Source organism: Vidua chalybeata, chromosome 2 (assembly GCF_026979565.1).
Source record: "Vidua chalybeata isolate OUT-0048 chromosome 2, bVidCha1 merged haplotype, whole genome shotgun sequence".
NCBI classification, from domain to species: Eukaryota; Metazoa; Chordata; class Aves; order Passeriformes; family Viduidae; genus Vidua; species Vidua chalybeata.
This window is the reverse complement of record NC_071531.1, coordinates 89,106,181-89,134,016: the sequence shown is the minus strand read 5'-3', so window position 1 is coordinate 89,134,016 and position 27,836 is coordinate 89,106,181. Positions and strand designations below refer to the sequence as shown.

Genomic DNA, 27,836 nt, shown 5'->3' with positions numbered 1-27,836 from the left:
AATGCCTTGCTTGTTGCTGAGTGGCTGCTAATCTTTAACCTTCTGCATGCTAGTTTAAATATCTGGCTTTCATCTTATACTGTTTGTGTAGGAAGTCTACTTATTTTAGGTCCATACTACTGTGTTGCAGGGCTTTGCTTCAGGCCATATTTTGTTTCTTTTGCTTCCCAGTACTAATAAATTGCTCAGCAGCAATTCTCATTGATAGTATAAGGAAAAGGTATTTTGCAAGATAGTGTTTTGGGGAGTGTTTTTCTAGAAGTTACAGAGAAGTTGCTACCTTGACTTATTTGAGAATGGATGGGAAGAAACTGGGCAGAGGCCAGCATTTAAATATAGGAAAATTAAGTTATGCATTTAGATGAGCATGGATGAATGTGGGAGCGCACATGGTGGATGGCATGATGAGAAAGGGCTCTACAAAAACACAGAGGCACTGGATTTAAACAGATGAAACTCATTGTCTTTCCATGTACTGGCATTTCAGGGTTTGTGTCATGTGAGTGCAGCTTCTTAATTAGAGGCAACTGGACCTCAATCACCATGCAGTGTATCAGTTAGCTAGGGAGGGAGTCTAGCATGTGTTTATCTTTGTGTAGTTCTTTACTGGTTCAAGCAGCTGCTGTGTGTTCTCTGAACATGTATTTGAATAGTGTAATTCCTATTACATATAAGCCTTTAGTTCAATACATCACTTCCAGGAGATGGGTTTTAAAAATTAACAGCTGTCATGTTCTGATCAGACTCTTAAGAGATGTCTAATAAAGTTTAAATTAGAAGCCAGATTTGTAGCAACCTTGTTTAGGTGACCAGGCCTTGGAATAAAGGTTTACTCTTCTCTGCAAGTGAGAAGTATGATCTTTCCTAAGAAAAAGGCACAGAAATATACAGTGTCACTTAAAATGCATAGTGGTGCATGTAAACCTTTTTGCACTGATTCTTTGAGAGAAACTGTGGTAGCTTTAAACCCATATCTTACCTGCTTTCTGTTTGATCTTTCTCAAGGTAAACAGAATAGCTTCGGACCTCTCCAGGCTCCATAACTGCCAACAAGTGAGGTTCCTGTTTAATGGATTGTTTAGAGCTTAATTTTCCCCCTGGTCTTCAGGGAATTGGTGTCTCTGAGAAAATAATTGCATGCTTGAGAACAGAAGCTTTATTGCAGTGGTCCAACAACCTGAATACAATTGTGACACTATACAAGAAACTCCAAGCAAATGGCCCATTCAGAAACCTTATGTAACCATAGCAGGTTTGAGTTTCCAGCAGATTTGAGTTTGCCTTTTTGATTAGCATCTGATGTGAGAGCAGGCTTAGAGTTTCACGTTCACAAACCTATTCAAAGCAGCTCTTTTATTAGCTTGAACAGTATCTGCAGAGTTCTCATCATCTTTGGCTTCACTAAAAGAAGCTATTTAAACCTAACCAACAAGCAGGGATTCTGGAACTATGAGGAGAGTATCATTTTGTTTTGATAAGGCTGTCTAATACTCTGGGCTCTATCTGGAGTTCTTAAATGACCCTGTTTATCTCTTCTGCATCATGGAACCTTTAGTACTGTTCCATGCAACTTATTTTTTAAGATTTCAAATTACTTTTAACCCATTTTTTGGTTTAAAAACTCTGGTCCTGGGCATTCTTGCCACAGAGTCTGTCTGAAGCAGCAGATGTTAAATGTAAATTTTGGATTACATCAAATGTATAGCCTTTTCCCCTAACCTTGCCTTGTGTAGTTCAACATAACAGAAAGGACAAAATTAAGTACTGGCAGGTGGGAGAAGGTTAGAGTTGGAAAAGAGCAGGTATTTTCTGTGTGTTTTAAGGGGAAGGCTGAGGTTTTACAGCTTTGGGATCTTGTTTGGATTTTTTTAAACTCTTCCAAAACCCCTCAAAATAGGCTGGCCTTCTTCCTCCATTTTCTTTTCATAGGCTGAAGACTTTTCTGTTCCTTGTGGGATCCACTGTAGTTATTATCCCATGTCCTTCTCCTCCCAGACTAGTGGATCTTTGCATGCTCTCCTTCAGGCATCTCCTGGAGATAACTTTGGAATTCTAGTGATTATAGGTTGTGGCTGTTGGCTCACGTGTGTGAAATTTCACACAGTGATGTAGAGCTGACTGTACTCAGAAGCTTTGGTAGAAGTTTGGATAGCATTCATTCTATTTCAGATGGTCTTGAGAAGTCTTTCTCAGTCACCCTCATACTTAAAATGCATAAGTATCTTCATTAATTTCAACTCTGGGAATTGTTTAAGCACAGGTTATGGAGACGTACCTTGGAATCTTCTGCTGTAGTTCTGGAGATTGTAAGTCTATCTTCTTCTGAGATACACCTGTTCATTTCCATCTTGTCTTAGAGAGAGTACTGACTTCTATCATGTGAGATACTCTTAAAAAAGAAAGGGGAGACCAGGTCTTATTCCTCTGTATTGTGTTATCTCCCCTATCTTATTCCTCTGTATTGTGTGAGTTAAAATCTGTATTTTAGACAAAGCAGAATATTTTCTTTTGCATTAAATCTCCTGTAGGGTGTGGTGGTCCATCTTCTGCTGTACATAAACTCTTGGACTTTCCATTTCTTTAACTGTGGGAATATATTTTTGTGGTTTTGGCTCACTGGTATATCTAGGTTGATTAAAACAGATGGTTTGTGCTGAATTCCCAGATGTCAATCTAGGATGATATCAGTGAAGTCTGAGAGGTATACATAGATACTATTGAACTACATGCCTTCTAATACTGTTTTTTGGTTTTATTCCAGGAATGTACTCCAGAGAATCTGGAACTGAAAAAGAAGATTTTTGGTCAGTTGGATCTTACTGTGGGTGACAGTGTTATCTTAAGCAGCTCGACCTCTTGTCTCTTACCCAGCAAATTGTTCACTGGCCTTAAACATGTTAAGCAGTGCATCGTGTCACATCCTGTAAGTAGGATGGCGTGTTTCCTTTCTATATGAACTGTATCCCAAACTTCTTCCTGCAGTCTGAAAGATTCAGAAGGGCATATGGGGCTCTTGTGTGCCATTGTTAGTGTGCAGGGCCAACTTTTCAAAAAAAACTTTAGTTTGGTTATCCTGTGAGCAGCAGTACTAATCTACAAAATTGAGAGGACGTAGCATGTTGCATACTGTTGGATCAAGATATGGTCTGTGTGAGCTGTTGTGCTCATATTGTTGTGTGTTTCTCAAACTACTGGCTTTCAAAATGTAGGAATTCTATGTTTTGGGTACAAGTTCATAACATGGCTACTTTCTTCCTGTGTCATTGTTAGTCTTTTCTAGTATCCTTTCTTAGCTTCTGTTGGGTAACAGTAAGAATCCAAACACTGAGCTGCAATGTGCTTGTCAGGCTGTATTGATAAAAGATGGGTAATTTAGATTCCAGTTTCTTCAGACTTGTGATGCAGAAGCAGTATTCCTTAATTCCTGAAAGAGGAATTAAGGAATGATGAAATGGAACAAATTGGACTTGGAGCTGAATTTGCATGCTTCATGACCAACTGGGACAAGGCAGTGATGGAAAAATGGAATGACTAGAGGTTGTAGCAGGGCCTCAAAATGGTCAAAGGCACTTGAGAGCTTCTGTAGAGGTCTGTTTGGAACTGCCAGACAACAGTTTATTACATCTCTCTTCAGCATGGAAGAGCATTTTATCTTGATCATCACTGGTATTCCTACTGCTTCTGTTTTCCACTATTCAAGAAGCTGATGAATTTGTTAACCCAATGTTAGTTGGGTGGTCAGCTGGTCAGTTAAAAGGACTGTTGTCGTGACAAAAGATGCTGCCCTGGTCTCTGCAGTTTGGTCTCTCCAGGGTATCCCTCAGAGTGTAAAGTAAATGTCAATTCCCTGGGCATGCTCAAGAGTACAAAAATAAACCACTACTTTACTGTAGTGTCTCTACAGCTACCTATAGCCTCATGCTGTAGTGTCAAAGCATTTGGTCAGTGCCTTTCTGATACCCCTCCACCACCACCATTGTGCCCTGGAGTGCCTGGGTGGCAAAGGGAACAAAAGGCTTGGTTTGGATTGTTTCTGTATAAGTTTTCAATCCCTTTTAATTATTAAAAAAGTCAAATTTCAAAGTACGTATCTGTGCCTAGATCTAGCCTTTCTCCAGTCTAAAATTCAATAGCTCCTTATCTCTTATTTCCAGAGTTGTAATTTTCTCTAGTGCAAGAGAAGAGATAATGTCTCTTTAACATTTCTGTATTAAGTAACTATACCATTTTTTTTAACCAGTTCCTGGTTGTGTGACTGTTTGTCAGTCTTTGATTTTACTGTACTCTTTCTTACTGTTTTCCCAAGTTGATCTGTACCAGCTGACTTTGTTAAGTCTGAACTACAGTCTTGATAGGAGCCACTCCTGAAACCAGGTTTTATCAGATCTGGAAAGGTGATCTCTGCATAGACGTTTTCTACGTTTCTGTTGCAAGTATATGTATTTTGTCAAAGGGAACACTCTGGAGTATCTTAAAATGTCTAATTGTTCCCAAATAGCTTTGCAGTCCAAATGAGACTGTTTTTTTAGTAATCCCAGCTTCACTCAGCTGTAATGAGTGTACCAAAGAAGCTGTAAACTAGTGTACTCTTCCAGAGGCCTTTCTGCATCAGGAAACATGCCTGCTTTGTAGTAGTTTTTGGCTTTGGGTGGGTTTTTTTGTTTTGTTTTATTTTTTACTAAGATCTTGAACACAATAGTAGGGTTTGGTGGCTGCAGGAAGCAAGCAGCTCTTCAAGACACTGAAAACAAGTGTGGAATTTGATATACCAGAAAAATTAAAATCTAAAGTTGTAGAGCCTATGGCATGGGTGAGAGTGTTGAGATTAAATGAAATTAAGTGCCCAAAGGGCAGAAGCAGCTCATCCTTTTGCTTACCATGGTTCAGTAATTAGAGAAAAAAAAAAGTCTCACAGCACAGCTGTATGATAGAAATGCACACAATACTTGCGTTACAGTACAAAACAGGTACCGCTCTTCTCTGAAAGCAGTTTCAGGCAGTGGATCAATAGAGGTCTGCTGCAGGGTGGTTCTCTTCTCACATGCTGTATATGCCTGCTAGATCACAAAACTAGAAATATGGGGCTAGAGGATACTGTGCCCCTGAGTGAAGTCCCCTGTTCTACAGGAAACCCTGCAATCAAATAACGTTAAAACTGCATTAAACTCTCTAAGATTATTTTCTCAACTCCACTACTCCTGTTAGAAATTGTTTGTGTCTTCTAATTTTTGTTTCAATCTTATTACTGGTCCATTAAAATTAATAATTATGTTTGTTGGCAGCTTTTGTGTAACGTAATTCTTCTTGGTGTTTTCTTCATCATCTCCTTTCTTAGCTGTGACTTTGTTATGCAAAGGTGACCTTGTGTTTCCTGAAATACTTCTCATTTTTAGAAACTTTCCACCATTCCCTATTTCATCTATGTTCTACCACTTTCAGTTTTTACCAATATCTATTATCCGACTCCTAAAAAATTGTCTTCCTGTGTCTCCTCAGTGTGCTCATGAACACACCCATATGCTCCCTGTGCCAAGTTCATGAAATTGAATACTTCAATAAGATCACTGTCAACAGTAATCTTCGAATAAATTTTTAATAGCCTTAGTCTCTCTCAGCAATTAACTTGTCCTCTTTATGACTGGAACCTGTGATATACTTAAGGGTTAGAAAAGCCTCAGAGAATGTCTTGGTGCTTGCAGTGTTTTGGGTCTTGCTCAGTTGCCTGGCACCACTGGATGGTGTCCATCCACCACACCATTCTCAGCATTGCTGGTGGCACTGCCAAAGATACTGATGTGAGAGTGGCTGTGTTGGAACACCAGGCCCTCTAAAAGGAATGAAGTGTGTTACATCAGTAGTTAGAGCACATGTCAGGCCCTGAGGGAAAGGAAACTATGTAAATACTGAAAAGAAAGAACATGCAGGGAGGAAAGGCTACTTGCACATTCCTGTGGCTAAATCCTGTACTTGCATTTACAGGAGCACAGTTAAGAGTAGTTGACTGTAAGGGAGCATGATGAAGGAATCAGTAGTTAATTACCATCCTTCAAATGTCAGTGTTATTCCTGGTAGTAATTTATAATATGTTAGCCCCTTCTATTGCCCAGAACCAGATGGAGAGCTGAATTTAACACCTTTAAGAGTACAGCTGAAGGACTGCTACTTTGGAAAGAGAATGGTTGCAGCTTAACTCTCTGTAACACTATGACCTGAAGAACTTTTAGCTGTTTCCAGGATGTTCTTCAGGATTTTTTGTTTTTTACTTCAAAAATACATAACACAAAGGTCTTGACTTGATGTGAAGTTAGATTTGGGAAGAGTCAGGGAGAGATAATTTATTTTTTTCTAAGTACAGTGTTTGGAGGTAACCTGTTCTGCAACATTTTCAAAGTAGGTTTTGTGTGATATCTGTTACTATATTTAGCATATATTTACAGGCTTGGGCCAGTAGCTGCTTATTTGTTAAGTGTTGCATCTTACAGGTGGTGTTTAGCAATACTTTTGTTATAAAGTTCCTGACTGTCTAAAAGGAAATGCCTTGCTTAATTTGGAAAGACAGGTGGTGACTATTTGTCTTACAACAATAAACAGCCTGAATATTGAGCAAACAGTTCCTCAAGTCAGAATAAAGTCTTCTAGTATTGTTTGAGTGCTGTCATCTCTGGTGTAGCTCCATGGATTTTGCTGGGGTTAAACAGTTTGATTTAGTGCAAGTTTAATTATTTATTTTAATTTGAATTAATACACCAGCTTTTATTGGATTGGTGAAGTCTTTCAAGGTCTGAATGTCAGGATTGCTGTGTTAACTGGAAATGATCCAAGCTAGTGCCAGCTATAAAGATACTTTATATTAACTTGTTCTGTTGGTGGCTGATGTTCTTCTTTTGTCTTTCTTCTTGAGGTAAATCCACCTTACTTTGTGCCTTTGGTTGAAATTGTTCCTCATCCAGAAACAGACCCTTCTACAACAGAGAGAACATATGCCCTGATGAAGAAGATTGGTCAGTCTCCTGTCAAACTAAACAGAGAAATCGAGGGGTTTGTTCTGAATCGACTACAGTATGCAGTGATAAGTGAAGCTTGGAGACTTGTGGGTGTATGTATATCTTTTCTTTCAGTTCTTGGTCAGTTCTGTAGATGTGATAACTGAGATTGTATATTTAAACATCCTTTAAATTTGTGTCATCTTTGTTCAGCTGTCCCTTATGAACATAAAATGTATGTTTAAATGTAAATTAAGCCCAGTAAGAAGTGATGTCAGTTATAAAAAGCAAAGACTGACAAAAATGAGGAGATATGTGATACTAAAAATTATTGTTTATCCTGCTTTCCTTTTTCAGAATACTCTTCAGGGCAATCAAAAGAATTATTTTAAAAGCAGGAATCAAAATACCAATTTTTCTTTTTGTAGGTGTCCCATCATTTCGTGTTTTTTTTTTCTAGTGTTGTTGGCCTACTGGACAGTGGTCATGAAAATACTTTAAATGGTTTTCTCTTTGGCCTTTCAGGAGCTGCAGTCATAGGTTTAACTGTTACTTGATACTTTTAGGTAAAGACAGATTTCTCCTCCTCCTGCCCACTCAGACTTCTAGCTGAGACTCATTTGTTTGTGTGCCTTCAGCTTTTCCCACAGTTAGCTGTTCTATGCTGAAAAGTCTGATCTTTCATCAGCAGGAGCTGAGTTATGAGTCTGTTGCTATTCTCTTGAGAAGAGTTTCAACTGGGCTTTAATAAGACTTACTTTTTTGTTGTGGCATGTTTAGATTTTTCAAGCTGTTTAAAACAACCATGCACACAAATATAGGTAAAGATCTTAAAAATAAGGTAATATTACTGTAAACAAAGCAACTCTTTTTCCAAAGAAGTGTGTAAACATAGTTGCTGAACTGATTTTGCTTACCTGTAGCTGGCTTTCACTAGCAACATAATACAACAATATAAAGGAGGTGGTGAATAACAGTAAGTAAAACAGTAAGTGTTGTGAGGAAGGAACTGATCTACTACTGGAGATGTTTGTTTAAATTTTTTAATGGATTCTGTTGTTAAACTTTTAATACAAAGTCTCAAATTTATGGTAAGAAAAACACTTTCAGAAAGCTGTAGTCATGTTGGAAAACATAGAATAGAAAAGACAGTAATGTATAATCACAGAATAGTTTGGGTTGGAAGAGACCTCTGGAGATCTGGTCCCACCCCCCCAACTACAGCAGGTTGCACAGGATCATGCTTAGGTGGATTTCGAATGACTTCAGAGGAGAATATTCATTCTCATTGGGCATCCTGCTCCAGTGCTCTGTCACCCTCAAAGTAAAGAATTTTTTTCTTCCTATTCAGATGTAATTTTTGAGTTTATAGTTTGTGCCTGTTGTGGACCAGTCACCCATTGTCAACACTGGCATTCAGGTAATGCCTCAAAAATCTAACAGGATTCTTTCACATCTCTGAGCGCATAAACTCAATGGTGGAAGCCACTGTGATAGTAACCTAGGATGCTAAAAATTTCAATGGATCCGGGGATCATTTAGACACATTCATGTTGGACTGTGCAGAAGCAACCTCCAGCTTCAAAATCTCAAAGACTGGACTGCTGGGAGCTGAAGCAGTACAGTACAAATCCCTGAAAGTATAATTCTCTGTTTGGTCTTGCTGTGGAAGGGATTTAAGAACACTTTGTGAGCTGCCGTTGGAAAGGAAGTTCTGAGTTGAGGCAAACCTTTAGTATGAACTTGTTGTATGGATGCTTTTGTGGCAGTGGTGGTTATGTGAATAGTAATAAAATAGTGCTTGAAGGACTGACAGATATAGAAGGTTGCTTTTGTTGTAAATCAAAGTTTCAGAGTTGTTCTGTTCTTGTATAATTTTATTGCGTTTCAGCCAAATACACATTTAAACAGTAACAACTTTGGTGGTCGTATTTCCATTCCAGAAGCCTGAACAATAGCAGCTGTCAAAGGTGTATAGTTTCAGCTGTGTGACTTCAGGCTGCACAGTGCCTTTGATGGGAGGAGAATCACTACAGATAGGTGAGAACTGCAGGCCTGGGCCAGTTTGTGTGTTTCTACTGTTGTGCTGCCAACTTTGTAATTTTTATTGCAAGTCACATTCTTTTGGTGTATTCCACTTTCCAAATGGGGTAACATAATTCTTACTTCTGATTGTGGAGTCACTTTCCAGTTCTTACTGTTGAAAATATCAATCTCCCCAACTCTGTCTTTGAGAGACTCCTAAAAATCAAGTTTTACTCACATTGGTTGCATCTCAAACAAATGTTTTCATTACTCTGAGAAGCACTGGGGGATTGTTGTGTTGTTTTGTTGGGGTTTTTTGTTGGTTGGTTGGTGTTGCTGCAGGCCCTCAGCCAGGTAATAATTAGCATTGACTCCATGATTGTAGAAGGCTGATCAATTGCTTTATTATATCTTCCTATACTATATTATACTATACTTATTAAGAGACTTAGTAACCTTTACAATCCGTCCAATACAGCTTTGACCTAATTGGTCATCAATCTAAACACTATCCAGTGTCCAATTAAGAAATCACCCTTTGGTAAACAAATCTCTGTGACACATTCCACATGTGTACAACAGCAGGTACAAGTGGAGATAAGAATTGTTTCTCATTCTTCTCTCTGATCTTCTCACAGCCTTCCCCAGGAAAATGCTTGGGAAAGTCTGTGCCTGCTCTCTGTGGCCAGAGAGCTGCTGCCACAGGCTGGGGTATTTTTTGGTTTTTTTTGCGTCAGTTGAACTTAGTGGAAATTTCTCCAGTAGAACCACTAATGTCCTGTTAAAGTCATTGGTGGTAGGACAGACATGCAGTACAGCTGTACTTAAAACATTTGTCTTGAAAATGTTATAATAAATAGGCTGATTAGCTTGCAGAATATGTTTTGGTTCCCAAATATGTCTGGGAAACTGACACCCTGCCAGTCTTTCTCTTTTCTTTAGCAGTGCTGTGTTGGGGTGGATGAGACATGGGCAAGGAATCATGTTATGGGAGAAAGGCTCTGATATGGAGCATGGAAGTAAAGATGTGGCTGTGTAGAAAGAAATGCTGTAAAGATATCTGCTTGCTGAATGTTATGTGGGACTCACTGACTTCTGCCATGTGGGTCCAAGAGTAGGGCACACTTTTAACACAGCCAGAAATCTGAGGTAAGGCTCTGCCAGCATAGAAATCTGGGTGCAGGCTCAAGACTCCACATGGTGTTCAAATTGCATGTGGCAATTGCATGGATGCTGGAGCACAGAGAGGAGCATAATTCAGGGCAAACAGATTAAAGTAGCAATGAGAAACCTGAGTATTGGGATGCAGTTTGTCTTTGCTGAAGGTGCTGGGGTTCCCAGCTGTACACACAGGGAGTCTGGGATTTTACAGCTGGGCACAAAACGAGTGCTTTGAATATAGGACTGGACTGAATGTGGGATTGGGAAGTGTGGTGGTAAAAAATTAATAGGCTTGAAAGTTGAGATCCGATTTGTTGGAAAGTAAGAGAAAGAAAACTCATTTGGAGATGTACTGTTGAATGCTGAGAACTTTGTTTATGTGGATAATTAGGAATGTAGATTACAGAATGCAGAAGTTTGACTTTATAAGAACTTAGAAGCAAAGACCATGGATTCATTTATGGGTCTAGAAGATGTAATTCAAACAAGTGCTTCTCTTTGAAGCAAGAGTGCTACAAAGAGATGTTTCATTTTGAGTCTGAGTTAGTCTTTTAGTAACAAGATATCTTTTCAAAGATTGCTTTGACTTGCAAGTCACAAGCGTTTGGGCAGTGTAGGTGTTTGTGGCAGGAAATTCTTGTATCAGTTATCTCTGTCTCCTCATGCTCCACATTTATTCCATGATAAAGCAGATAGGGAGAGCACTCCCTTCCGTCTCTTTAAGGTCATGTATCTGAGAACTTTTTGTAGGACCTCATAGTGTATCTGAGACTGGCATTCATGTAGGTTTCTTATTCATCTATTCAGTTGTTAGGGCTCTGGTAGAAATGTTGCAAAGCTGATAAAGAGGAGAGTAAAAGAAGTTCTGTGAGATGTTGAGGTTGAAGATCCTTATTCCTCTCTAATCAACCCTAAATTTTTATATTACCAGTTTGGAACCATTAGAATAATCTTTAGCCAGAAACAGGAAAAATACCTCAAACTGCTTTCTCTGTTATTCTCTGGTACCATTTATTTGCTTTCTCACATCTCCATTGACAGTGGTCACTGGTGTGTCTGATTTTGTTCATAACTCTTGGAGCAGAAGCTTAGTGCCTTTATTTGCCTGGGAAGCACACTGTGCACTATAGACATTGTTACTTTTGTACTTTTACCAGTACATTTTAGAGTAGTTTAGGATTATGTTGCAAGGGCTATTAATTAAATAGCTTGACTTTATCTTGTTCTGAAGGTAAAATTTTGGTTAGCATAATCCAGAAAATAACAACCAGTTTCACCAACACTTCAGTTCAGGAGTCTCAAGCCTTACTGTGAGTAGCTATGATTGTCATTTAACTGTGGATCACTGAGTGAAATATTTTGAAATATTTTCCTAAGTATCACCTGCAATTTGCAAGGAGGTCATAAAATACAGCAGCAGAGATAGCAGGTGGAGCATGACAGTTTTTTAACCTTGATATAATTTAGGAGTTTCAGCTGCTTTTAGGAAGTGTTAAAACTGTTACAGGATGGATTGTATAAGTACTCTACTTATCTCTGCATAAGATTTTAATACTGTCTTAATGTATTTTTTTTTCTTTAAAGTGGATTTTCTTTTATGTTACAGTCATTGTAAAACATGAGAAGAGCGGGCAGCTGTTCAATTTTTGTTAATCTTTTGGAAAATAAAATCATGGTTTGGCTATGTGTCCATTTTAGTTTGTTTTTGTGGCAATCAGGTGCATTGGCTTCAATCATTAATTTATGTACTTCTCTTTTCTCAAGTGACTAGCTTAGCAGACTTTAAATGCTGGCAAGACTTTCAAAGTCCAAATTCCTTACTATTAATTATACTACAGTGTTATTCAGACACTTTTTCCAAAAGATTGAAGATAAGGTGTAAGATTAAACATTTAGTTACCGTGCTTCATAAAAGGGGAATATCATAAAAAGGAAGTTTAAAGGGACAGGAAGAGAAATAGTGTTGATACTGTTTCTTACAGGGTGAGGTGAGGTGAGTGAGGGTGCTGTGGAAGAAGGAAGCTAGAGGCCAGCAAAGCAAGGAGGTGTGAAGTGTATAGGACAACAAGTTTCTTAAACATTATGAAATGGAAAGATGTAGAGGGATATAGGAGAAAAGTCATCTGCTCAAAATGACAGGACTGGAAGAAGATCTCATCAGGGAGAGGAGGAAGGGACTTGATTGAAGTGATAGTGAAGAGAAGGGTGTAACAAGTACTGCTGAGAAAGAATGCATGTATTAGTGGCAATTAGAGGAAAAAAAAAAAGAATACTGAATTTGGGAAATGGAGAGGATGAAGTGGCAGATTTGGAAACAGAAAGTATGTGGTCCAGGAGGCAGTGAAGTCCTGGAGTCAGTAGGAGAACATGATGAATTGGTAGAATCAGAAAAAGTAAGATTGTGATGTTTTTTGGCCATTACATTTGGTGTGATTACAAACCAAGTCCATGACAGAAGTTGTGATGTGGGTGTGACTCAGAGATGAAAAGAAAGATTGCTGATTAAAACCAAGCAGGTTGGGTCAGAGCCTAATGCTGGAGACTGCAGAACCACCACAGGTTTCTGGAAAGGTGAAAAGTGTCGCTGCATAGGAAGAAGCACTAATAAAGTACCAAAGGTTCATTAGGATAATCCTGTGGTATGACCGGAGGTTAGAATCTCTAGGAAAATGAGATTGTGGTATATAAATGTTGTTGTAAGAAGTGTGGAGGATTCTGAGATAGTCTAGATTTTGAAATTTGACTGGCCATTGGGATCACTGAGGATTTTGGTGGAATTTATTTTAATCTTAATTCTGTAGCTGTAAGAGCTTCTAGTGAACTCCTACTATACTTCCTCTTCCCTCTGACAAATGCTGGAGGCAGAGGCTTACCAGAAGGTAATCCAGGATGAAAAATCCCCTTGGAAAGATTAATTCCCACCTACACTTAGTGAAACTGGACAGGAACTCTTTCTTTTATAGTTCTTAGCATAAACATCAATCCCTGTGGAAGACACCTTGCTGACCTTGCAGCCTGGTGAATCATTCCACCAACTGATGATCTCCTTACCATAAATGGGAGTAGGGTTAGTGCCTAGGGTAGGAAGGTCTAACTTGTTTATCATTTACATGTTCTTAATTTATGAAGAAAAGTAAAAAACTTTTCTTAAGAAGGGTCTTCTGGACAAGAAGAAGCTGAGCTCATTTTTATGGAACACTGTATGCCTCAACTGAAGGGAACTGTCATGGTTTCCTTCTGGTAGCAACAATTTTTGTGCCTTTTAGCAGCTGCAAACATCAAATTGCAGCTATAGTCAAAAGGCCAAGAGCAAAGCACTCATGATTCTGAGGACACCTGGTCTTCAAATATATGAGGACTATGGTATCCAAAGAAAGTAAGTTATTCATTTGGAAATTAATTTGCAATGATTCCAAAGTACTTCAGGAGCCTGTTAACTCTTTTAACATTATGTTTACAGTTTTTAACTGCTGCTGTGGTTCAAATGCTTGTCTGGAATTTGTGGTTAGTCTTTTGTCCACAAATCCATGTCAGCCGGGGAAGGGGGGGCAGGGGGGAACCACTCATCAAGCACAGCTTTACCAGCACAACTCATTGTTTGGATGAGGCACTCCCAACAGAAGAACACTTTTGTTGACTTTGCTGATGTTGTTCAGAGAAGTTGCATTGCCATGTCAGGGGAAAAAGCTTTCACAGAATGTATGGTGCCTGTGTTAGTTACCCTGATGCTGGTCTGTAATCTGAATTCTCTCTGAGGTTTTTGTTTAGTCTTGTCTTTATGCAGACCTTTCTATCTGCCTCTAGATGAGTTACCTTACCATGTCGATGAAACATGGTCTTACCTTACCTTTAATTTGAAGAAAATAATGCTTTCTTATCCTTGCCATTTTATGGCTAATTGTTAGGAGAACTGTGTGTTCCATATATGGTACATAGATCTTAATAATTACGTCAGTGTTTCCTTTTCAAAGTAGAGTTCTGCAACAGGGATTCAGACCAGCTTGGTTGATAGGAACAATGCCTACTAATAGGTTGAGTCTTGAGGTTGTCTTAAAGAAGTCTCAGTTTAAGCCTGAGATGATGAAACTTGATGTCTGTGGCCAGCTATAGAAGTTATGTTGATTTGTGGCTTTTAAGTTTCTTTTAAAGTAGCAGTAGATTATGTAAATCACAGACACAGGAAGACACTGTGGGTGAGATTCAACTCATTTAAGATGGGATCTTGAAAATGTAGACAGTGATATCTAAGCTTCTTACTCATCTTTCAGTTGGTGAGGAGAATTAGGGCCTTTTAGGACACAACTCATCTTACCTACTCTAGATGCCTGCTTTAGGATGCTGATTTCCTTTTACTCCCTGGTGATTATAAAGAGAGTCTAGATGTCTAGCTCAGATGTCAATGTCTACTACAGATCAGAAGAGCTGTCCTGCATGCCCGTAACTCTAGCCCATGACTGTGTGATACAAAGGGGCATTCAGACAGGGCCTTGCAAAGGAGAAATTTAACCAAAAATTATGTGGTTTTGTCCAAGCAGATGAGTAAATGAGTATGAGTATTCTGAAGCTTAAAGGGGCTCGTTAAGGAAGAGGCACTGAGTAGGCTGAGCACCTCAAAGTAGGGTAAAAAGATAAATTAGAAGCAATTCAGCATCTCTTCCACCTTCCTACCAAGAAGGAAGGTGGAATTTTATGTTTTTATGAAAACATAAAAATGTTTTCATGTCTCTGGGAATAAAAGAGGACAAGTTCTCAAAACCTGATGAAAGTGGTTAGAACAAGTCTTCATTAAATCATAACTTTCTAGTAGGTGGAAAACAACCTCATATAATAAATAGTATTCTTCTCAAGTAAATCTGTTCAGGTACAGAACTGTAAATCACTTTTTACAAGCCTTTCTGTGCTTGCCCCAACCTGTTGGAGGCATTGGTTTTCTTGTAAGTGCTGCATGTGGGTGGAATAGCAATGCTCAACTTTTATCATGAGAAGTGCTTCATTTTGCTTGCTCCATGTCCTCCCAGCTCTTGAGATGTGAGGCCGTCAATGAACTCGAGAACCCTGGGCAGGTTGAGGCTGAGTAGATTGAATGTTGGGTGAATTTTGTGGAAGGGAGTGGCAACTGCATTGCCTGCATGTTTGGACCCAGCCTTTTTTGCTGGTGGCCTCAGGAGCAGTACCCACTGGTGCACCACCATTCTGACAATTGGGACTCTGCCCAAAAATCCAGAACTAAGAGAATATGAAGGGAGGTGTAGCATTTAGCCAAAATTCCTGTATTGAAAAGGGTTGGTATAGTACTTGTATTTGATATAAACTCTTTTGGCCATGTGCTATTAAGAGTGTCATGCTTGCTTTCTTCTCCGATTCTCAGTTTCTGGGACTACGAAGTACAGTCCTAGAGATATGAATGAATGCTTATGCTGAACCATAGGAAGGCTTGCATAGTAGATGGACATTTCTGGCAAACAGTTGTGTTTTTCTCTTTGAAATCTTAACTGCTATTTCTAGCCTTAGTTTTTATTACTTCCCTAATTTTTTAATTATATACAAAAAATGGGAAACTTTGTGTTAAAAGCAAACATTGACCAGTCTTCCTTCCTGTTGTACTTTTGCTGCTTAGGAAGGAGTAATATCTCCTACTGATCTAGACCTTGTGATGTCTGATGGATTGGGAATGCGATACGCATTTATTGGACCTCTGGAAACTATGCATCTTAATGCAGAAGGTAGGTAGTGTAAAATGTTATGAATATGAAGGGAAAGCTTGCTTTGCACAAGACTGGAAATGTTATGTAACAAACCAGGTTAGGATTGCTGCAACTATAACTTGTCTCTTTTTTTAATGTAATGGTAAAGAAGACTTATTCAAAGTGTGAAGTCAGTGGAAGGAAATGGATATTGATTATCCTGTTACAAATGATCAGATGAAAGATGACAACCTATTAAAACACTAGCTGTGTAATAATTTTTTTCCAAGATTCATCCCATCATACTTTGATAACATTGCTGTGGCCATAGTTCAGAACTGTCTGAGTGTCAGGTAAAAAAAATTATTGAAAAAGTTTAGCTGATAATCCAGTGTCAACAGAAAATGACTTTCCATAGATGAATACCCCCCTGCTGCTGTATTTGTAGCAAAGCTGAATTTGTAAATATCCCTGGAGCTGCTGTTCTTCAAGCTTTTTTCCTGAGTGAAATAAAATTACTTTTGTCAGCGAAGTCCTGTGCATACAAAGCTGACTTGATAAAACAGTCAAGTAACAGTTTGACATCTGTCTTGCATAATTAATACTTTTAGATGTTTTTTGAATAGTATATGTGAATCCCAGGTAAATAAAAAGTGAATTGCATAAAATGAAATAAAAATTATGGATCAGCATCACAAGGGTTTGATCAAAGACTTTAACAAAACACAAAAACTTCAAAAAGTTAAGATCAACTAAATACTAGCTCTTTATATTATGGGCTGTGTCTTTATTTTGCTTTTGTATGGTCCCTGACATGGTAGGCTCCTGCTCTGCTGCTGGATCTTCTAGGCAATGCTGCACTACACTTGTGCACGGAACCATTTCCACAACAGCACCTTGTCTGCTGGCTCAGTAACTTGGGTTATGAGAAGTATTGCTTCACTCCTGCACTTCCAGATACATTGTCTCTGAGTCTAGAGCTGCTCCTGTTTATGTGCTCACAGAGTGACTCAGGCTCTTGCTCTCATCAGTTTAAATCAAAATTGCTGATGCCAGGATATGTGATGGCTTATGTTCATAATTCAGTGCCAACTTCTCTATGGTTGCCCATTATTGCTTCACATAATGTGGAATAATATGGACCTCCTCTTCATTGCCAAGGGTTTGCTTGATTAATCTGATCTCCTTCTAAAGCAAGATGATCTGCTTAGTGAATGAGGAGAAAGATACTGTCTATCTGGATTTTAGTAAAGCCTATGACACCATTTTCCACAGCATTCTCCTGGAGAAACTGGCTGCTCACTGGGTAAAAGACTGGGCTGGGCCTAGAGAGTGATGAGGAATGGAATTACATTCAACTGGGGGCTGGTCACAAAGTGGTGTTCCCCAGAGTACAGTGCTGGGCCCACTCCTGTTTAATATCTTCACTGATGATCTAGATGAAGGGACCAAGTGTGCCCTTAGTATGCTGTTAGTAAATTTGCACAAATTTATACCAAGTTGGGTTGGAGTGTTGATTTGCTGGATGGGAGGAAGGCCCTGCAAAGTGATCTGGACATGCTGGATGTCAAAACCAATTGTATGAGGTTCAACAAGGCCAAGTGCCAGGTTCTGCACTGGGGTCACAACAAGCCCAGGCAGCGCTGCAGGCTGGGGGCAGTGGCTGGAAAGCTGCCTGGTGGAAAAGGACCTGGGGGTGCTGGTCAACAGCAGCTGAGCATGAGCCAGGGTGTGCCCAGGTGGCCAAGAAGGCCGATGGCATCCTGGCCTGGATCAGCACTGGTGTGGCCAGCAGGAGCAGGGCAGTGACCGTCCCCCTGCACTCAGCACTGGTGAGGCCACAGCTCCAATCCTGTGTTCAGTTCTGGGCCCCTCACTGGAAGAAAGACATTGAGGGGCTGGAGCGTGTCCAGAGAAGGGCAGCGGAGCTGGGAAGGGTCTGGAGCACAAGTCCTGTGAGGAGCAGCTGAGGGAGCTGGGGCTGTTCAGCCTGGAGAAAAGGAGGCTCAGGGGGACCTCATCACTCTCTGCAACTGCCTGAAAGGAGGGTGCAGCCTGGTGGAGATCAGTCTGTTCTTCCAGGTAGCAAGTGATAGGACAAGAGGAAATGGCTTAAAGTTGCATCAGGGAAGGTTTAGATTGGATATTAGGGAAAAATTCTTCATGGTAGGGGTTGTTAAGCATTGGAACAGGCTGCCCAGGGAAGTGGTTGTGTCACCATCCCTGGAGGTATTGAAGAGACATGTAGATGTGGTAGTCAGGGTCATGGTTTGCTGGTGAACTTGGCTGTGCTGGGTTAACAGTTGGACTTGTTCTTAGAAGCCTTTTCCAACCTAAACAACTTTATGATTCTAGGACAGCCTTCTCTGACGCATTGTACTAACGCTGTCTTTTTTTTATTAGTGGAAGGAAGTGGAGGTAGATACAAGAAACTGCCTCTATCCTTTTCATTAGCCTGTCAGCTTCACCAGCTTCACAGCAGTTGCCTTTTTTTACAGCTATAACATATTAGTTGCCCACAGTCTTAAACTCTGTTAATCAATGAGGAAGGATGAAGGAAGCATGTGACAGAAAACGGTGTTATTTGTAGAGGGAGAGTCCCTCTTTTTTTGTTTTGTTTTGTTATGGTGATGTGACATTGTTGTTTGGATTTGAATAAATTTATTCCAATTATTTTCTCTGAGATCAGTGTTTCTTCTTTCCCTGTGGGATGCATACATCAAGATCCTCCCCTGAACTTCCTGTGGGCTAATGTCACTTTTTGCCTCTGTTAGTTCTTACATCCTTTCCTCCATATTCATAAATGATCCTATCAAAACTATTATCTAGGCCACTTTAGGTTATCATTTAATCAATGCATGACTATTAGGAATGCTGATTATATGGCAGTGAGCCAACAGCCTTGAACATGGAATAAATTGACAGCGTCAAGTCATTAAAAGAAGCAGGGACAGCAACAACAGTTTGAGGACTGAATTGCAACAGACAGGAAGGAAACTGCTTTGGGGAGGAAAAAAGCATACCCAAACTGCATAATAATATAAAGTTGATTGTTGATTGCATCAAATAAAATTAATGTTGATATCTGTTTCAGATTTTGAGTTGTCGTCTTATGATTTCACATGCCAGCATCACAACAAATGCTGTTAAGTCTTTTACAAGGAAGATCAGTAAACTTCACTAAAGTCAGTTTGCCTGTTGACTGTTGTGGGATTATGTTAGCAGACACAACATCCCACCTGTACGTGTACTGGGCAATCTGTGAATATAGTGAAGATGGTCCAGCCTCAGTGAGATTATATCTCCTAATCTCTTGTTTCTTGAGAAATCTGGTTTCTTCTTCTTGTTCTTCTTCTCTCTTTTTTTTTTTTAAGCCCTTGCAAGCAATCATCTGTAGAAGCAGAGGCTAGACTATAATATCCAGTGTTTTACAGGTTTGCAACAAAAGTTCTCTTCATATGTATTTCACAATTGGCTTAGATCAGTTATTGTATTAGTAGGTTATTCAGTGAGCTATAATTGGAACTTGATCTAAACTGCCAATATTAGCAGAAGAGCTGGACTGGGGGAAGTTGAAGAATCTTTGTTGCTGTTTTCTCTCCTGCATTTATATAGACACTACTCCAGGATTATATTCTACCTGTCACTCACTGAGGTATTCATACAGGTGGCTACAGGAATTATGTGGAAATTGGGTCTGATGTATAGTGCCCATAAAGAAAGTACAAATATCCAGTAAGCTAGAAATGAGTCTTCATGATCAAAATTGTCTTTCTTTTACAGAAAGTGGGAATACTTGCTCATCTTAGAAGCACCTGCCAGGTGAATTGGTTTTGGGTGATAGGAGTGGAATGATTGTGCTGTGTGAAAAGCACAAAATATGGAAAGGAAAGAGTGGAGAATCATAAGTCATAGTTCAAAGGGAGGAAATTTTACTTGTTTTTTTGGGCAAGACATAGCTAAGTGTGGTTTCTAAGAATTGTTCTAAACAGATATGCTGGCTGGTTCAAGAGCAGAGATTATTTCCATTGCTATGACCACTACTTCAATGCTGCTGTACAGGGAGCAAAACAAGCTTTAACCCAGTTCAGCAGCTTTTGTACTGCAAGCTGGTAAGCAGGTGTGAGAATGTCTAAGGTAGTAACATCTAAGAAAAGGAAGACTGCCTTCTTTTCTGTTTAGTATATGTGTTATGTGTTAGGATAATAAAATATCTCAACCCAATTCAGGATACTTGTAAGAGGGTACTACTGATATGGAGTATCACAGTGGTATATAATCATACAAACCATTTTAATTTTCATAAACCCACCATATATTTAATACGTGTTTACATGCATTCAATTCCCTTCCCAGTAGGCTCAAGAAAGCAGTTTGTAGCCCTTCTAGAACTGCTGTTTGCCTCTGTGGAGCTACAGGGCTTTTCTGTATGAAAGAGTTTATATGCAGTAAGTCAAGATGTGAATTTTTCAGGATACTGGCTGCTGTGCACCAGTTTCCTTCTATGGGCTCTTAGGTGTAAAGTAGTTCTCTCTGCTTTCTGAAAGGAACACATGACTTTGCACAGAAATTCTTTCTGCTTTATTCCTCAAGTTATTATAGATGGCTCCCAAAGAACGTGTCTTGATCCATTAATGAAAGAGTGTGAGAGATTACCAAGTGGCTCAGACTGAGGAATTCATCCCAAGTTTGAAACTGATGTAAGAAAATAAGCAGTTCATAGTGACTCAGTTTAATTCCTTGATCCAGCTCACAACAGGCCTGCAGAAATGCTTGTGCATTGTTGTTGAGATGCTAACACTGGCACAATGAGAATAAAACTTTCTTTGGTCCTACCAATTTTTAGTGTAGGTCCAAGTATTTGTGCGACTAGAGCCATAAGTGAACTCATATGGCAATTAATGTAGTGTACAAAATGTCCTGTGAATTCACACCCTAACTCAGAGCATGCATCTGTTTTCAGACACACCCTTGATGAAGATAGGATTACATTTAGAAAGTTGCCCTTGGAGCTGTAATGTTTAGAAATGTAATCTCTCTATAATTAAAAAAGTTTGGGACTTTTGTTTCTCTGAACATAATATAGCCATGTCAGATTCCTCCATTATGTTCCCTTTTTTCTGTTAAAATATGCCTTTTTTTCTGTAACCATCCATACTCATCTTTCACTGCAGCCTCTTCTTCGATTTTATGTGCTAAAGTCAACCCCACCCCAGTCTTATCAAATTGTTGATGCTATTGCATCAGTGGCTTGACCATCATGCCTCCTCTCTTTGAGTCATTACAGTATCTTAATATGCTGCTCATCAGGTTGAAAGTCATCAAGTTAATACTCAGTATGGTGGAGCACCCTCTCTTTGGCATGTTCCCTGTCCATGCCAGTGAGACTTGCTCCTGACTCTCATTCTCTCTCACAAGTGTCTCAGTGCTTGCTAGGCTGGTTTACCAAGTTTGCTTGCTTGTATCCTTCAGCTCTCATGCCTGTTGCCTTTCTTGTGAAGAGAAAGGGATGAGAAAACATACAAGAAGCAGATACTTTAAGGTGCTTACAAACTATAATGCATGAATATACTACGTTTTATACAGTTATGTTTTCACTTCTCTTTTCCTACTGCTACACTCATTGTCCTCTTTATGAACTTCACTTGTGTCTTCTCTCAGGGCAGTGAAGCACTTAATGCATGTTTCTGAGCTAAATATCTGTCCTGAGTTCCTTTTCCTCATCAATACTGTGTTCATCTTGGTGATGCAACTAGAGGCATTGTGGCAGTAACCATATTTACACCACACCAGTGCAAGTTCTCAGGTAAGGATCTGCAAATGTTAAGTGTGGTTATTAGAGCAAATTCTTGTGGGACAGTTCATCAGCCATTTTGGAAACTGTCTGGACTCTCATCGAAACTGAATAAGCAGCAGCTTATTCCATTATTGGAGCCTTGTGTGTCCTAGATACATATGGGAAGCTGAAGAGCCTTGAATCAATGCCTTTGTCTACCTTGTGGTAACACAGTCTTGTAACTAGATTGCAGAAGTCAGAAATGCTGAGAGAGTTTGGGATTTTCAAGGAAGATAGAGTATTCCCCTTTCCATCTCTATAATCCTGCATATACTGCCCCCTTAGAACTTTTTGTAACTCATTCGTCTTCTTTCACCCCCTGCCATAGCTGTGACTAAGTGGTGGAAGGAAGATTCAGGAAACTCCTACCTTCCCTGGGGGTGTTTCTGTTTTGTGTCCATAGTTCTCAGTTGCCTGCTGCAACATCTGCCTCCTCCCATGGCCTCTTTCCTTCAACATTGACGAGGTGAGCGTATGTAAGAAAGGGGAAGGTTTAGATAGGGAGCCAGCAAACCACACAGACAAGAGGAAGTTATCATCCTTTTCCTCTGTCCCAGATGCATCTTGTGTCATTCTTGTTCTCCAGTTGGAGATAATGAGGCACAGCATGGGCACAGCAGTGGCCCGCAAGGAGAGATGGTTGTTTTTATCAACCCCATTTACCATCTTGCTATTTTTCCATCTTCCAAGTGCTTTTGTCTGTTTCACACTGTTTGCCAAAGCTAATTCTTCCAGCTTAAGCTGCTCCCTGGGTAGTATCAACAAGGATTAAAGAGATTCTGTCATATTTGTTCTCCTTCTTGTTCCTATGCTCCAGCCAAGGGCTCTTCTTATCCACCTTTGCAATAGCCCTGACCCTTGAACCAAAGGACTCCTAAGTCTAAAGGCCTGGAGTCAAATATTTGCTATGAATTTGCAGTTGAAAAGCAAAGTGATTTTTTTCAGAAATATTCCTCATTGCTCAAGTGCCAGCTTCAAGAAGGCATTCAATGAGTTGATACTGATTACTGGAATCAAATTAAAGTTCCATTTCAGGCTGGGAAAACTATCTTGAGTTATTAATTTGAACTACTGATTTTTTTAATCCTTGAGTGAGATTGTGTGTGTATTCTAACTTTCGGTCTACTGACTTCACTTGAGATTTGAAAGATTTTGCAGTGCCCACCTTCTGCTTGGCATGCAGCATATGTGCCTGCATGTTACCATGCCAGCCACAATGTTGATAGCAGCTGTACTAATGCTGCTGCTCTTCTCTAGACCCCTAACTTTTTTTCTCACTTTTTCCTCTTTTGCTGATGTTGCGTAAGGCTTCTTTTCATTTGTACATTACATGCAGTGGGTGAATTGTGCTACCCAGCCTGCGTTTGGCACGTCTCTGCTGCATTGATGAGCTACACCCACCCAGAAATTGTTCTGATTCATTCAAGCAGTAGGTGAACTGCCAGTAGGTGCTTGATTTCCAGGTCTAGCTGGCTGAGTGAGCTTTAAAGGCCATGTCCACCTCAGGAATTCATACTCAGCAGGTAAATGGTTCAGCCATATCCAAGCATTCAGCTTTCCCAAGATACTAATGCACTTTAGGCTTGTGGAAAAGATTTCTGGTGCACATTCTTCTAGTCTACCTTCTAATTACGACCACAATCAAAACTACTCAGGTCTATAATATTATTGCACAAGCTTACCAGATGTTTGGAAGGTTCCCGTTGACTTTTGGAAAAGTACCAAATCTAAACTATTCAGTCCAAGTGTCATAGACCTGTGTCAATTGGGTAAACACCACAATGACTGCTGACTGACACTATAATAGCTAATAACCATAATAACTGACACTACTCAGTTTACCATTCCTTCTGTTGCCAGTTGCTCGTGGAGATTAGCTTGAATTGCTGTATTCAACTGAGTTGCCTTTATTTTGTCATTGTCCAGCTAGCAACAGCTGCTGGCAGAATAAATCTACACTCTTCTGCCTCAGTCATTTCTACTTCTGCATCTGGGAACATTCTGTGATGTTGCATGATGTGGGAACATTTTTGCTCAGACTCCTCACTGTTAGAGGACAAAGCTCACATGAGCAAGTTGCATGTAACTATCTTTGTCTTGTGGCTGGTGCATGAGTCTTGCAAAGCATTGTTTTGGGTTCCCAGGATTGCTCATGTGGATAGCATACCCCCGGTAGGTCAGTCTGGGTTGGCTTCAGATGCTGAAGTCTGTGAGCACAGCTATTAAAATGTAATAAGCAAACACTTAAGTTAATGGCAGGGTATGGTCAGAAAACCCTGATAACCAGTGGATGGAAGTGGATGATGGTCTCTGCTTCTTCCCCCAGTGAAGAGATAGGATGATATCGCAGCCTGTTCCACATCCCACAGTAATGCTTCTCTTCCTGAACCTTACTTCCTGCCAGGGATGTTTTGAAGCCCACTAGGCAGTCTGGAGGTTTCTGGCTGTGTGTCAATCAAGAAAATTGCGCAAAATACAAATTTTCTGTATAAGTAGAAAACCAATATACCTGCATGACTAGCTGGCATTCCTTCTTGTGTTGGGGAAAGCTGGAACGTGCCAGATTGTATTCTAGGAATGCATACGCTCCATGGGTAGGTAACACAAGGAATCAGAGTAACTGAATGCTGATTGTCACACTCTTGGCACCAAATATAGGTTCAAGCTATTTAACAAGGCTGTGGTTTTTCTCAGAGCCTTCTCCTTCCTTCAGATACTGGAGAATGTTTCTAGTCCATTTTTAAAAGAGTGGAATACTCTCAAATCTCTCTATGTTGCTCTTATGCAATGGACATATTCTTCTGTTTTGTGCTTTCAGTTGTTTAGCTTATGCTCATCGTGACTTCAGAGTGCTGAAGGAAATTTAGTACTTCCTTGAGGCTTTGTCCTTTGAAAGTTCTTTTTTGGCCCAGAAAAAAGAGTGTTCTCCATCCTCCTACTGACCTCAGAGGCCTTTCAGAAACCCTGTACTTCAGCGACTTCAGGCATGTTGAGCAGTCTAAGTGGTGTAGTTTATGATACATAGTTGGCAGTAGTCAGAGGTTTCCATTCATTCATTCCAACCTCAGCCATTTTAGGGTTAGACAAGTGTGACTTCTAAAGTATTGATTTCATACAGTAGTGTATTCCAGGGAACCATTGAGGAAAGAGATCACTTAATGATTTATGACCTGATTTGCATTCTTTAGTGTGATAGTGAGGCCTGGCCACTTATATTTCCTGCTTTTTGTGGTTTGGTAAGACCATAAGCAGTTTTTGTTCATGCTTCTCAGTCTGCACAATGTCCTGAGTCTTCATGGAAGAGTTGGTAACTGTAACTACTTGCCTTTGTCTTTTGCATGTTTATAACTAGCTAATTAAAATATAATTAAGTATGCAAAGTCTTCAGTCTCTATGGTTCTCAGAAGCCTTTAGTAGATGTCCAGAACTTCTCAGATCTGGGGTGATCTGATCATCAGGATAATCCACATAGGTGTGGTAGGTTGGAGTGAATGATCTCAAAGTCTTTTCCAACTTAGTTGATTCTGTGATTTCATCAGTATCAGCTAGCTTACTGCCAGACAAGCAGTGCTCATTTACTGTTGTGATGCAGTTCCTGACATCCTGATTGGGAAAGGCTTATCCTTATCCTTTCTTGATCATGGGTAGTTAATAACACTAAAAAGTCTACTAGATACGTATGTCTGGCTAAGTGACTGATTTCTCTTTTTGGTGCATGTATGATTTCGTACTCTCTAGTGCCTCAACAATAATTGTTTAGAGATTCCTGCTGGAGCTGATGGAAGCTGGGTCTTTCTGTAAATCAGCCAAGGTCTGCTTGGCTGCCATTTTATCTGTTATGACCAGTTAGCTGGTTCTCAAGTTCTCTGACCATGTGTTTTAAGAGCTTCACAGATCCTGTGTGAAGGTCCTGAGGTCAGACCAAACTCTCAGGGTTTCATACAGTATTGAAAAACCCCAGAGATGGAGACTGCACAACCTCTGTGTGCAGCCTGTGCCAGTGCTTGCGTGTCCAGTCTAAACCCCTCATATCAAATTGTGCCTGTCATCCCTTGTCTTTCTGCTGTACAACAAACATAAAGAGCCTGGCTCTGTGTGCTCACTGACCTCCCCACAGGCTCTGCTGCAGCATTGCAAGCTGCTGGTAGGTTCCCCTAAAGCCATCTCTCCTGCAGGCTGAACAAACCCAGATGCCCCAGCCTCTCCTCACAGGACAAGTGCTCCAGGCCCCACCTTTTTAGTGGCTTCTGCTGAAGTTGCTCTGTTTTGTCAGTGTTGTTTTTTTTGTACTGGGGAGTCCCAAACTGAATGCAGTATTCTGGATGCAGTCTAATGAGTGCTGAGTAAAGGGTGTTAATCGCTTCCCTCAGTCTACTGTTAATTAACTTCAATCTGCTAACACAGCCCAGGCTGTTGGCCCTCTTTACTGCCAGGGCATGCTGTTGGTTCCTGTGCAGCTTGCTACCTGCCACTACCAGGAGTTCTTGGAGTTCACAAGCCTGTGTTGTTGCAAGGAGGTCTTCCTTCTGAGGTGCAGGATCTTGCATATGTCCTTGTTAAAGTTTTATATTGGCTCATTCCTCCAGCCTTTCTAAGGGCTGTCCTACTCTTCAGTGTATCAGCTTGTCCATACCCCTCTAGCTTCACTCCTACCCAGTTTGATACTATTCACAAACCTTATGAGCATGTTTTGTTAAGCAGTACAGGTCTCAGGACAGGTTCCTGCAATACTCCATTTTTGCTGGCCTGCAGGTGGAGTGCAATCCATTGACCACTACCTCTGAGCCTACATGTCCAACCCATTTTTTGCTCATCTAGTTGTCCAAACAGACAGACCCTAATGTCCTAACTTTGATACAAGAATATAATGAAAGACCATGTCAAACACCTTTCTAAAGTTGAGGTAAATTATACCCACTACTTTCCTATTTTTCACAAACAATTATTTAATCACAGAAGGCAACGAGGTTAGTTAGACATGATTTACACCATTGGAGACTACATCCTGATTGTCACAATCACACTCTCATTCTTGTGTCCAGGAATTTCTTTCAAGAGGACTTGCTCCTTGATTTTCTTAGGGACAGAAGAGAGATTGATTGGCCTGTGATTTTTTTTGTACCTTTTTTGAAGATGGGTGCAATATTTGCCTTTAGTCGTCTGAAGATCTCATGATAACATTGGTGCATTGACTGACTTAATGTTTAAAGTATGGTAGAAAGCAGACTTGCAAGGGCATGCTAGTAACAATACGGGCTATTACTAACAGTAGAAGTCCATCTTGTTGCCCTTGACATCCTTGCAAGTTTCAGCTGGAGATGATCTTTGGCTTTCCTGACACCATTCCTATATGAGTAGATGGTGTTTTTTAATTTCTTCTTTACAGCCTGTCCCTGCTTCCACTTGCTGTATGACACCTTTTTGCACTGGAGCTCATCCAAGCAAGCCTCTTGATACATGTACTTGTCATCCTGAATATCAGGATGGATTGTTCCTGCCCTTGGAGGATGCTGTGCTTTACTGGCCTGTCCACAGGCTCTCACTCAGCCAGTTACCCTTCCCATGGAATAGCTCCACACATCTGAGCTGCTCCATTACAGAGATAGCACACCCCCTCCTTGTCTTTCCTGCAGTGTGTATCTCTCCCGTTGTGTGAGCCATCCCCACACACCTCAGTTGCCCCTGATACAAGGTTTTTCTCACCAGATGGGCCAGGGTTTTGGCAAATATGCCTTTTCTCCACTTTGTCAGGTGAATCCTGTCTCCCCCTAGAAGTCCTCAACCATCAGAGAGGGTTAAAAAAGCCAAATCCCTGTCTCTAACCCCAGTTAGGGGTTGCAAGATTCTGATCTGCAAGATCCATCTGTTCCTCCTTTAGCATTTTTCTTTCACTGGAGGCCACTTGTGTCTCCATGCCTTTGACGCTTTCCCCCTGAGCCATGTTGTCCTTGATACAGTCCAGGTTAATAAATAGAAGTAATGACAGGAATGCTTCAAGATAGGACACACACTGACCAGGAGGAGAGGTGAGAGCACTCTCCTCATGGTCCCTGGTCAGGGAAGTTTTCTGGTCACAAGTAACAAAGCACAGGTATATTCATGATTGTGCACTACACCCTCACACAGCATTTTCTGCTGGTATGTGAC

At 40.3% G+C, this 27,836-nt stretch overlaps 1 protein-coding gene across 2 annotated transcripts in view; it reads left to right on the top strand.

Moving 5' to 3' along the window:
* Positions 1 to 27,836, top strand: part of CRYL1 (crystallin lambda 1) — a 52,145-nt gene that overhangs the window by 19,950 nt on the left and 4,359 nt on the right. Inside the window, exons 4-6 of one of the 2 annotated variants that reach the window (XM_053936004.1) lie at positions 2,762 to 2,923; positions 6,902 to 7,096; positions 15,787 to 15,892. In XM_053936004.1, coding sequence (XP_053791979.1) covers positions 2,762 to 2,923; positions 6,902 to 7,096; positions 15,787 to 15,892 — 463 coding nt within the window. The remainder of the gene's footprint in view (positions 1 to 2,761; positions 2,924 to 6,901; positions 7,097 to 15,786; positions 15,893 to 27,836) is intronic. The other variant, XM_053936005.1, reaches the window with a different exon arrangement.